Raw genomic sequence first — 10,776 nt, 5'->3', positions numbered from 1 at the left:
TCAAAATGCAAGCAAGAGGAGCTGGGAATTGAACCATCAACCGTCTAGATAGTGGATGACCCTCTCTTCCTGCCCTTTGGAAATCATACAATAGTTCAAGAGTTTGTCAAGAAACAATTTTTTCTCTCTAACGACAAGAATTTACTTAATGTCAAAACAAGGTTCACAAAAGATTGAATTTGGACATCGGCACATTTTTTTTCCTTTTTTTATTGTACAATATTACAATTATATTTTGTACAAATGCAGGTTAACAAAAATGCAAGTCAGGCTACAAAGTCGAGAAATGTTTGCTGTGGGCCTGAAAAGAATAGTGTCTTTGAGCACGGCCATGAACCTTCATGCAGCAGATCTGCTGCTGCTACGAACAGGAAGCCACAGACACCAAACACACAGACATCACAATTGTGAGGTGGGCTAGCATGGTTTACTCCCAGTCATGTGATTAGATGTTCAAAACATGGGTGGGAAAAAAAAACAAGGTGGTTACCAACATCAGACTCAGATGAAGACTGTGTAGTAAAACAGTTGCATAACAATCCAGTTTGTTTGTCTGTCTGTGTGTTGCAAAGATGAAGAAGAGGGGAACTATGAGCGTAAAGTTGTTGTTCATTTCTTGTTTGGTCCAGTTCCAATGTGTTAAGAAGCCGAGTCGCAGGGTCAGAGGTCATCCGATGGAGTTAAGAGCGGGTGTACTTCCCCCAGATGTGCAGCATGAAGACTGATGCAATGAAGAGTAGGCTCATCACCAGCACTGGCACCGGGCCACTGTCACAACAAAGAGACACTGATTAACACCCAGATTGACATTTACATGCACGGACACACACATTCGTATTTTCCCATGGGGAAAGCACGACTGGTGTGGGAAGTGGCGACAACAATAACTATGCACGTTTTAAAGAACAACAAACAGAATCATTACACACACACACACACACACACACACACACACACACACACACACACACACACACACACACACACACACACACACACACACACACACACACACACACACACACACACACACAAAGCCTCAACCTTACGCTTTCACTCACTACTTGTGATATGTAATATGAGATTCTATGAGTTTGACCCTCACTTTTCTCCTTTTTCACAGCAAACATAAGACACCAAAAATCCCATAATTTGCGGTTACCCAGACCCGAGTGAGAGTCTCGATGGAGTGGCTGATTTTATTGATGAGCTTCGGAAACATGGAGGGACTCTTATCTCTCAAGGGGGCAGTGAGCTGGGGGAGGGGTGTTGGTCGGGGTTTAGAGGGTGCGCATCGCTAAGTAGCAGCATTTCCATGCCAACCATTTCCTTCACGCCCCCCCCTCCTCCCCCCTGTCAGAAGGCTGTAATTGAGTTGACCTTTCAGAGTGGATCCTTTAATGAAGCTTTGAGGCTGGCATCTAACGCAGAAACAAACACACACTCGATATACAGCACAGTATGGCAAGTCTGCCCTCCTTCGACTGCTGGAGAGACGAACTCAATAACCACCACGGCACTATCGATCAACCTGGCCACGAGACAGGATGCCTTCTCTAATATTCGGGACGAGGATGCAGTAGAATAAAAGTTTATGAGGGGGAGGGAATATGTGCTCTTCTTACACAAGCCTAATTGTGTGTATATGGATGCACACTTAAATGAAGCGGATCCAAAGCTCTGAAATTATTTGTTTCACCACAGCGGCACGTCTAACCAATTACCTGCCATTAAACCTGATGAACATAAACAACATTAATGATGGCGCAGGTATCGGACATCCTGAGAATTAGAGAGAATCTTGGATTTGAAGCATGGTAAATTATCAAAGATTAAATACGTGCATGTGAAAGTTGTGAAGTGTGTGGGTATATCAGCAGCTGCTTTTATTAACTGCACTTACACTTTGAGGCCTGGTGAGTCTTCTGTGTAGAAGCGCCACATGCCACCAGTGCCCGCCGATCCTGTGGTCCTGCCACCGCTGCGTGTACCACTGCTGGTAGCTTTCCTGTGGAACACAGACAGACATAACGCAACACGTCAACAACTGATAATACAATTATTAAGGGCTTCAAAATACAATAATAATGAACCTTTTATAAACAGCACGTTACAAAATATTTTTAATGAAATGAACAATGAGACTGGAAGCCAAAATTAAAAAAAATAATCTGTTTTTTACTCTTTCAAAATGAAGCCTCTAGAGAAACTAATAAGAATCATGAGACCATTCATTCTGAGCGAGCCATTTAGAAAAAACCTGTTTGCCATTTGAACTGTATTCAGAGACTAACTTCAACTACAGTAGTTAGTGATGAAATATTGGGGTGATTCATGGCTGTTCACTCGGTGATGAGATTAAAGGGAGGTTAATGAGGTAATGAAGATGGTGATTGAAGAAGGAAATATTGAGGGAGTTAACAGTGAGCCTCTGATTACACACTGATTAAGTCCTGCAGCACAACATCTATCTGCTGCTCCAATCTACAGAGGGCACACATACTATCTGAAATGTATTAATCACTCTTTACAGTACGATGAGGGAGGTCAGCAGGAGGGGCCGACGATGAGGGGGTTTGGGAAATAATTATGGAGTGTATGTTCAGGCCGAGACACAACACATGATGCATCAATGTTTGATGTGAAGTGTCCATTAATAGCTTAAACTGTACAGTGACAGCCAGTAAGGTGTAATACACAGTTATATGAGGGTTACAAAAGAAAAGTATCACAGTTTAAGTGCTGAGCGACTATAAGTGTCTGAACTCTACTGAAGTGGTGAGCATCCTCCTTCCAAAATATATTCTCTAGTTGAGTGTGATGGTTAAAAGACAGTGGTCCAAAATCTGTCATGGGCAAGAGGTGCAGAAATGGATCATGGGCAATATTTTCTGATTGGCATACTTTACAGATTTCTCTGAGTATCTGGAGAGCTCTCATGGCCTGTGTGGGACTGTTTTTGATGCAGTTTCCTTAATTTGTCATCCTTCCATGTTGTGGAAAGTTTACCCACTGTATCTGTGTGTGTGGATGACTGCAGCTTGGACAGACGTTTGGAGGTCGGATCATAAGCATGTCTGAGTATACCTTTGTCTGACTGTGGAGCCTGCGGCACGGGGGGCCACCGTCTTACTGGGGGAACGGCCAGAGGCCCCAACATTAGTTGCACTTACTGCGGGTCCAGGCTGCAAGAGAGAGACACCAGATTTAAAACACACGAATGAGATACAGCTCAATTACACCAGATATCTGTCACTCACACACACACATGAAAACACATGAACACAATGTTAAATCTAACCTGCAGAATAAAGACTCATGGGTATATAATGTACGTTTGATTGATAACTATACAATATAATATGTCACGTTAGAGACTGACAGTAAAGGCCCAGACTCAGAGTCCACACTATTCATTGGTTTCAACATCTGGAGTTAACTCACTGAGTCTCCACCAGATGTGATCACAAACATGTTTCAGTGATTAACTGAGAGCTGCACTAGACGAGCATGTGTGTTTTGTGGCTGTTTAAGTTGTAAGAAGTTAGCCACGTCTACAATTGTTGAGCTAACGTTAGCTAGCAAGCTAACAGATAGCAAAACGCTGGTTCGGTATCAATGACTGCGGGGAAACAGCTTAGCTTTAACTACGGTGATAGTTTGATGTGAGGCGAGAGTCCTACCATTTTGTTTTAGTGATGAGGATGCGAACTGAGTCCTTCTTCCAGCCGATGTCCAAGTCAGATGAGCAGCAGTCTGTGGGTTGACGGGTGAAAACTTAAGAAGAGAGTCCACAGGGCTGAGGATCGTCTGAAAAGGACACGACTGCAAAACACAAGACCATCGAGGGCGACCGAACATATGCCTGAGCGGGCTGACCGCTTCCAACACAAAAAACAATGATACAGACGATAACTTCAGAGCTTATCTTCACCAGACACTCACTAAATTTACTATTTAAAAATATATTAATATAAAGAATTAAATGTAGACATTTACTTTCACTTTAATTCACAGGCAAACGGATGAACCGCTCTGACTCTGAAGGAGACGTGTCCCCGTTAAGTCGAGGAAAAGGACGCCATTGTGGTTCTAACGGGAAGCGCAAGTGAATTAAGCTCAAGGGCCGATTTGAGCCAACATGGCGCCCGACCGATACAGTTTCAAGGCGGTAGTAGTGGCTGCTGCGGGCAGTAGATAAGCGTCAGCACAGGTTTCCAAACTCGGTGAAGATATAGAGGAGACGCGAAGGTAAACATGTGTTTAAATTGTAATGTGGTTATGGTCGTTTAATGTTAGTCAAGTCAACTGTCCAACGAGTTGTTCATCTGAAAGCTGTTATAGTTTCATTAGCTACAGGCTACTTGGTATCCATTATCTTATCTGTGTGCAAACACACGTATGTTACATATTATCAAACCTCATCTAAAGTCTCATGTGTGTATTTACCTGCAGTTCAGAGCCAGAGCTTCTCCTCTGGCTGGCACATGGCTCAGTTCTATGGAAACCGATGGTCATGGTGGTTAGAAGACAGATAGATTGATGTTTATCTCTCATAAACATGTGACATGAAGTGTTGTGAAATGTAAAAGTTAGAGAAAATAGGCAAAATCACACTATGTCTAGGTTTGCCATTAGTGCAGCTCTGAAATGTGTCCGTGTTGGCATCAAAGAGTAGATTCATGATTTTAGTTTCATATCTGTGAGTTATTTGTTTTCGATTTAAGTTGTTTTAATGCCACATTAAATGTCTCTTTGGTGCATCTCACAGATTAACGCAGTCACTCTTTTAAAGGTTCAGTGTGTGTAATCTGGTGTTAAATGTTGCAGCTGACTGCAAGGTCCCCCTTATACACTGGACCTTTAAGTACCAACTGTTGTAAACGCAAGTTTGCACTCCTGATTTGAACATTATTTGCACTGCACTGCCTGCTGATACTCATAGTCAACCACTTTTCTGTCACTTTAAATTAATTTCAAACCATGTCCGCAAACCAACATTGTATTTTTTGGATAATATATTGATTTGATCCGTTCTCGCGTGCAGGATGGTGCGGGTTGTGTTCCTCCATCCAGACCTGGGTATCGGTGGAGCAGAGCGACTGGTGGTGGATGCTGCTGTTGCCCTGAAGTCTCAGGGATGTAGCGTTCAGATCTGGACGGCCCATCATGATCCAACACACTGCTTCTCTGAAACCCTGGACCCAGACCTGCCTGTGGTGCGTAAACACACACCTACTGCGTATACTCAACAATGACATATGTAAAACACAGAATCTTTTAGCTATGATTTCATTGTTTCTGCTTCTTTTCTAATAGGTATGTGTGGGTGACTGGCTTCCCACCAGTGTGTTTGGTTACCTACATGCCCTATGTGCCTACCTGAGGATGATCTATGTAGCCCTCTACCTGGTCTTCCTCAGTGGGGTGGAGTATGATGTCATCTTCTGTGATCAGGTGAGTTGTGTCAAACAGCAACTATCTATCTGTTTGTTCGTGACTTATTGAATTCTTCTGAGCCTTCTCTCCTAACTGACTCTGCTGCTCAGAGAATAGCCTCCTTTGTGTTGCACAGTGGTCTGTCTCTTAGTGCCTCACCTTCGTACTGCACCATGTCCTGAAGTGGACACTCCCTTGTTTTTTTACTGTTTTGTGTTTCACACAAATGCACTAAGGTAACACCCTCTTACACATACAGTACATACAGAGAAAACCTATGTATACAGATCGACAAGAAGAACCATCACTCTTTAAGTTAATACAATCAATGAAAAAACATCTCACGCAAAAATAACAAAGAGCTTTTACAACAAATGAGATATGCAATGAAATTATGTTTCAAACCTTATTTTTCTGTGGTATTGTGAGATGTTTTAGAAACAGACATACATCATTAACAGGAAAATGATCTTTGGGTGCTTTTAATATTTTTCAATTTAGAATGTTGATTTAATGTTATATAATTTTGGAAGGGTATATCGCAAAAAGAAAGAATGCACTTAAAAGGATAGGTAAGGAAATGTTATTAAAGCTGAGGGCTTGACAAATCTTTTATTTAAGTTAAATTAATGTAAAGTTAATTGAAAAAATGTTTACTAAATCTCTTTCTCAATTGTTAACATGTACATTATTATACATAAAATAAATGTTTAGCAATCAGTTTAGATTTTCATTTTTTTTGTTTTGTCTCCATATTTAGAAAATGACATTATTGTTGTATTCTCTTAATATAGAGACAGAGCAAAGCAAATAAATGAAAATTATTATTTCTGGGAAAACACTTGATAGTATCAACTTTCATTCCACCTCAGGTGTCGGTGTGTATCCCGATGTTGAGACTTTCCCGTCAGAGGAAGAAAGTTTTGTTTTACTGTCACTTCCCCGACCAGCTGCTGACTCAGAGGAGGTCGGCTCTAAAGAAGCTTTACCGTGCTCCTATTGACTGGCTGGAGGAACGCACCACGGGAATGGCTGACATGGTATGTAATGGCTGAGGCTGGGAGGCCGGATCATACAAGAGAATGTGATGGTCTGATTTTACAGGTGTTTGTTTAAAATCCCATCAATATATAGTTGCTATACAAAATATTTCAAAAACAATTGCAGGATACAGAGACAAATTGCCTTCTGGGAAAAAAAGAAGTGAAAAAAACTACATTGGTTGAAATTTTGACTGTTTGACAGTTTCCAAATTATGTCTATGATTTTTGTCTCACTCTATTACAACACTTGGTTGCTGTAGTTCATACATGCATGTGATTAACTGGCCAGAAATACAAACTAACCATTTAAAACAGACAATAGTTGATCTTCTCAGAATTACTTTCCCTTGCTCTTGTATAAAAATACATTATTGAATAAACCAAGGTGATTATTTAAAGTGTGATACAGCTTGATCTCCACAGGCAGGATGTTGTAAAAAATCAGGGCCCTGATAGAAATGAAATGACATTTCAATTTTAGTCTAGACTTACGGCTAATCAGAGACCTCAGGCTGCTTTCCAACTCATAGGAACCTGTGATATATGTGAGATCCTTATGAACTAATCTCTCTGTATTTTCTCTTAGATTCTGGTAAACAGCAAGTTCACTGCAGGCATCTTCAGAGAGACCTTTCATAGTCTGAGCGGAGTCCAGACAGATGTCCTCTATCCTTCCCTCAACACACTTACCTTTGACCAGCCATCCACTGAAGCAAAAGGCCTGGAGGGGCTGCTCCCCGAGGCGACCTCCTGCCTTTTCCTCTCTCTGAACAGATATGAGAGAAAGAAGAATCTGGGCCTGGCTCTGGAGGCTCTGGCCTTCCTGAGGAGCAGCCTCCCTCCAAGTCAGAGAGCAGGCATTCACCTGGTGGTGGCAGGGGGCTACGATGACCGAGTTACGGAGAATGTTCAACATTACACTGAACTGAAAGAGCTTGCAGAGCAGCTCCACTTAAAGGACTGTGTCACTTTCCTGCGTTCCCCCTCAGATTCACTGAAGGTGGCACTGCTCCAGGGCAGCGCGGCCGTGCTCTACACCCCAAGCAGAGAGCATTTTGGTATAGTTCCTGTGGAGGCCATGTACTGCTGCTGCCCTGTTATCGCTGTGAATTCTGGGGGGCCCCTGGAGAGTGTGGCAGACGGGGAAACAGGCTTCTTGTGCGAGCCTACGGCTGAAGCCTTCTCCGAGGCCATGGAGAGGCTCGTCAGGGAGCCGCAGCTCCGCAGGGACATGGGACAAGCTGGGAGGAGGAGGGTACAAGATAAGTTCTCTCTTCAGGCCTTCTCAGACCAGCTGTATGGGTACATAGTCAGGCTGAGCCAGTGATGTGAAGGTCGGAGGAGACGCAGGGGAGAACCAGTGCAATATTGCACTGCAGACGACTTGGGTCGTCAGATTTGAAACGGATGTTTTCTAACAGAGAATGTATGTGTATATGTGCGGGGAGGTGAGGGGGTATTAGAGGACAATTAATCAGCATTCCCTTGGAGGGGTTGCTGCGAGGGAGAGAAGGATGGAATCTCTATACTAATTAAGAAAAGAGTAACGAGTTTACCAACCGTATCTCTGGAAAAATACCACCCCTGAAAGTGTGTTTACGTGTGTGTGTATAACCGTGTATGTGTAGCAGCGTGGCAACCAAGAGCCTAGCAAATGAGTGTACCAAAAGGATTGATTGTTAGACTGAAATGTTTTTGCACTGTGTATGTTATTTCTTCCTTTATACAGTAGTCTTTGTCTTTGTCTGTTTGGGGGATGATGATGAAGAAGAAGAATGCAGTTATAGCTACGTGCCATCAGGCAGCACACAGTCCCAGATCGATAAACAGGATGCTTTCTGCTACTTCCTGTCCACCCCGAGCTTAGTTCCCCTCTTGCATTCACAAGTTGCTGGCCTGTCCATGACTCTTGCTGCAGTGTGGAGGTTATTAGAAAATGACAGTGTGTCTGGCTTTATTAGAGTTCTGGCTGATGGGCGGTGTGCCTGTGTCTGGGTCATTATCAACAAGGAGAATAGCAGAAGGTCATTGTGTCTGCGCGCTGGCCTCCTCAGCCCTCCTACTGTATAGAAATGCTCTTATTGACATTCCTGAAGTCTTAATAAACAAGAGGACAAATAGTTTTGTGACTTTTATGGGCTTTGCTTTGTCGGCAAGTTTTTTTGGCCTTTAATAAAGTTTGCTAAGGATTTTGTGGGTGAGCATAGAGACAGAAACATTGTTAATGCAACGCACAGATTAATTTGTTCCTCGAGTTGTTAAATGAAACATTCTCAAAGTAGCAGTGAAGGATTCTTTTATTTACTTTGCCTCAGGAGGAGGATTCTGTCTCCATCCGTTGCTGCATTATCATTTGCAGAGTCTGAGTTGTGTCCACATGCGCCTCGTTCTTTTTCTTAAAGGGAATCTAAAAAAGTGGAAAAAAAACAATGCACCATATGATTATTTTCATGATTGACAGAAAATTATTCCATTTGAAAACCTGGATTTTTTGATTTTTTTGAAAATTACTGTGACGATTAATCAGTTAACACCTAGTTTGTTATAACATTTGATTTAGTTTTCTTTCAGTCTTTTAATCATTGCAGTTCCACAAAGAATTCCAGTTTGACTGGTTGTAGACATTTTCCACATCACTTTAGCATTGTCACTGAACTCACCTGGTTGCACACGGCGTGGCCGTAACGAACAAATGTGGCGAAATGCTCACTATTGAAGTTCATCAGGTCGTATTTGAACTCCTGCTGCAGAAAAGTGTCAGAGCGATATCTCATCATCTCCTGTGGTGACGGAATCAGGTTGTGTTTGTTGTTGTTGACCCTGATTCGAGTTCCTACAGGCAGTTTGATATCTTCAATGCGCTGCTTGCAGATTCTGGTCTGCTTCAGAACACGGTCCCCACTGGACTTTGGAGCCATTTGCTGAAAAAAGCTGCGGCAGGCTTTTTGTGTCATGTTCTCGTCTAGAAGGGAAAAATATGAACTGTCTGTAAATAAAACTGGTGTATTGTACTTGTCAGAATACTACTTTTTAAAAGTAATTTGAGTTTCTTACCTCCCACCCCAAAATGGATAACCAAGCCTTCTCCAACATAAACCCCCCAAAGAGACAATCCCAGCAGCGGGTTCACAAACTCAATCAAGTCTCCATAATCTGCCGTGGACACACTTTGATCCACCTGAAGAGACACAGGTTGAAGTCAGAGCAGTTTACTGTTTTACATGCACTTTAAATTTCCACTACATTTACTTATTGGATTCAGATGAGAATAAAATGCTGCCAAGGATATAGGAAAATAAAGAGGATAAAAAGAAAGTATTTTAATTTGAGTGACTTTTGAAGAACTACCTGTTGAGATCAATACTCAGCAAACAAGGCGGAGCTGCAGGATTAATATGGATCTCAAAATAGATAGACTCAGTATTTAATAAAAGTATATTCTTGCATATATATTAACATGTATGTAATAACATAATAACACAAGCAAACGCACACACATTACAGGACTGTAGGAAGGTACCAATGGACTAATAATATAAAGTAGACAATGTATTACTTAACGCTCACCTGTCGCCTTGTCATTTGGGAAAACATGCTTTTCCAGTTTCCCAACAGATCTGTTGTTGCTGTCGGCGGAAGTCAACGGACCAAATGGACTGAAGTGCATTTTCAGATTGTGAGGACGCAGTGACCAGGTTGTGTAATAATTAAAATGCCTTCATTTGTCACTGATAGCCTTGACTGTAGATGTTTCTGATTAATACGTTACCTATTAATCTCAACCAGACACTCTGTCATATCTCCTGTTCAGAAATATATTTTTATCTGCCATTTGTCTCAGTTTGTTTAAAATGTGTGGCTCACCTGCTCAGAGTTTTCAATTCCCACATCTCATATTGATTCAGACATTTCTTCAGAGTCAATTCCAAAAGCTGAAATGCAAAGAAACAGACAGTAACGCCACTTGTTTTTCAGAGCTGCAAATTATTTGTCCCTATAGGTCCAATTAGAGCAGATGGCCTTGGTTTGATTTGATATAGATGCAGGTCTAGTGTCTGGAACATCACAGAGATTTGTCAATTTATCTATCTATGTGATATGGATATTTTAAAGTTTGAAATAAATAAATTTAATATTCAGTATCTGTTCAGGCCACAAAATCCCAGTTCTATATATTTACACCTGTGACATTTGCTCTGTTGTTGGTTGTTTGATCTGTTACTGAACGGCAAACTCAATAATGGACATTGATTAATTGCTGATCTATTTGTCCCGACACATTATTCAGAGTAAG

The 10,776-nt window shown here is 41.7% G+C and overlaps 3 protein-coding genes across 3 annotated transcripts; 1 reads left to right on the top strand and 2 right to left on the bottom strand.

Moving 5' to 3' along the window:
• Positions 1-233: 233 nt before the first annotated feature.
• sec61b (SEC61 translocon subunit beta) lies at positions 234-5,595 on the bottom strand. Its single transcript, XM_020093297.2, has 4 exons — positions 3,684-5,595; positions 3,088-3,185; positions 1,904-2,008; positions 234-768 (listed from the first exon to the last, which is right to left on the bottom strand). The coding sequence occupies exons 1-4, from the start codon at positions 3,684-3,686 to the stop codon at positions 681-683; spliced, it is 294 nt and encodes a 97-aa protein (XP_019948856.1). The 5' UTR covers positions 3,687-5,595; the 3' UTR covers positions 234-680.
• alg2 (ALG2 alpha-1,3/1,6-mannosyltransferase) lies at positions 5,049-9,493 on the top strand. The gene is made up of 4 exons (XM_020093295.2): positions 5,049-5,219; positions 5,320-5,457; positions 6,312-6,479; positions 7,069-9,493. Exons 1-4 carry the CDS (start codon positions 5,049-5,051, stop codon positions 7,807-7,809), a joined length of 1,218 nt encoding a protein of 405 aa, XP_019948854.2. The 3' UTR covers positions 7,810-9,493.
• Positions 8,794-10,172, bottom strand: LOC109633441 (phospholipase A and acyltransferase 4-like). The gene is made up of 4 exons (XM_020093296.2): positions 10,050-10,172; positions 9,537-9,660; positions 9,143-9,444; positions 8,794-8,889 (listed from the first exon to the last, which is right to left on the bottom strand). The coding sequence occupies exons 1-4, from the start codon at positions 10,074-10,076 to the stop codon at positions 8,794-8,796; spliced, it is 549 nt and encodes a 182-aa protein (XP_019948855.1). The 5' UTR covers positions 10,077-10,172.
• Between the last annotated feature and the right edge of the window lie 604 nt (positions 10,173-10,776).

Source organism: Paralichthys olivaceus, chromosome 13, assembly GCF_024713975.1.
Source record: "Paralichthys olivaceus isolate ysfri-2021 chromosome 13, ASM2471397v2, whole genome shotgun sequence".
Taxonomy (NCBI): domain Eukaryota; kingdom Metazoa; phylum Chordata; class Actinopteri; order Pleuronectiformes; family Paralichthyidae; genus Paralichthys; species Paralichthys olivaceus.
This window is presented reverse-complemented; position numbering and strand designations above follow the sequence as displayed.

What these genes read in the sequence shown, in the direction of transcription:
- sec61b (XM_020093297.2), bottom strand. An exon ending in GGCTCCACAGTCAGACAAAG is followed by an intron (nt 2,009 to 3,087) that starts GTATACTCAGAC and finishes TGTGTTCCACAG; the next exon opens with GAAAGCTACCAGCAGTGGTA. An exon ending in GACTCACCAGGCCTCAAAGT is followed by an intron (nt 769 to 1,903) that starts GTAAGTGCAGTT and finishes TTGTTGTGACAG; the next exon opens with TGGCCCGGTGCCAGTGCTGG.
- alg2 (XM_020093295.2), top strand. Translation starts at nt 5,049, where the DNA reads ATGGTGCGGGTTGTGTTCCTCCATCCAGACCTGGGTATCGGTGGAGCA. An exon ending in TGGACCCAGACCTGCCTGTG is followed by an intron (nt 5,220 to 5,319) that starts GTGCGTAAACAC and finishes CTTTTCTAATAG; the next exon opens with GTATGTGTGGGTGACTGGCT. An exon ending in CCACGGGAATGGCTGACATG is followed by an intron (nt 6,480 to 7,068) that starts GTATGTAATGGC and finishes ATTTTCTCTTAG; the next exon opens with ATTCTGGTAAACAGCAAGTT.
- LOC109633441 (XM_020093296.2), bottom strand. Translation starts at nt 10,076, where the DNA reads ATGTTTTCCCAAATGACAAGGCGACAG. An exon ending in TATCCATTTTGGGGTGGGAG is followed by an intron (nt 9,445 to 9,536) that starts GTAAGAAACTCA and finishes TTTCCCTTCTAG; the next exon opens with ACGAGAACATGACACAAAAA. An exon ending in GCCACGCCGTGTGCAACCAG is followed by an intron (nt 8,890 to 9,142) that starts GTGAGTTCAGTG and finishes CCACTTTTTTAG; the next exon opens with ATTCCCTTTAAGAAAAAGAA.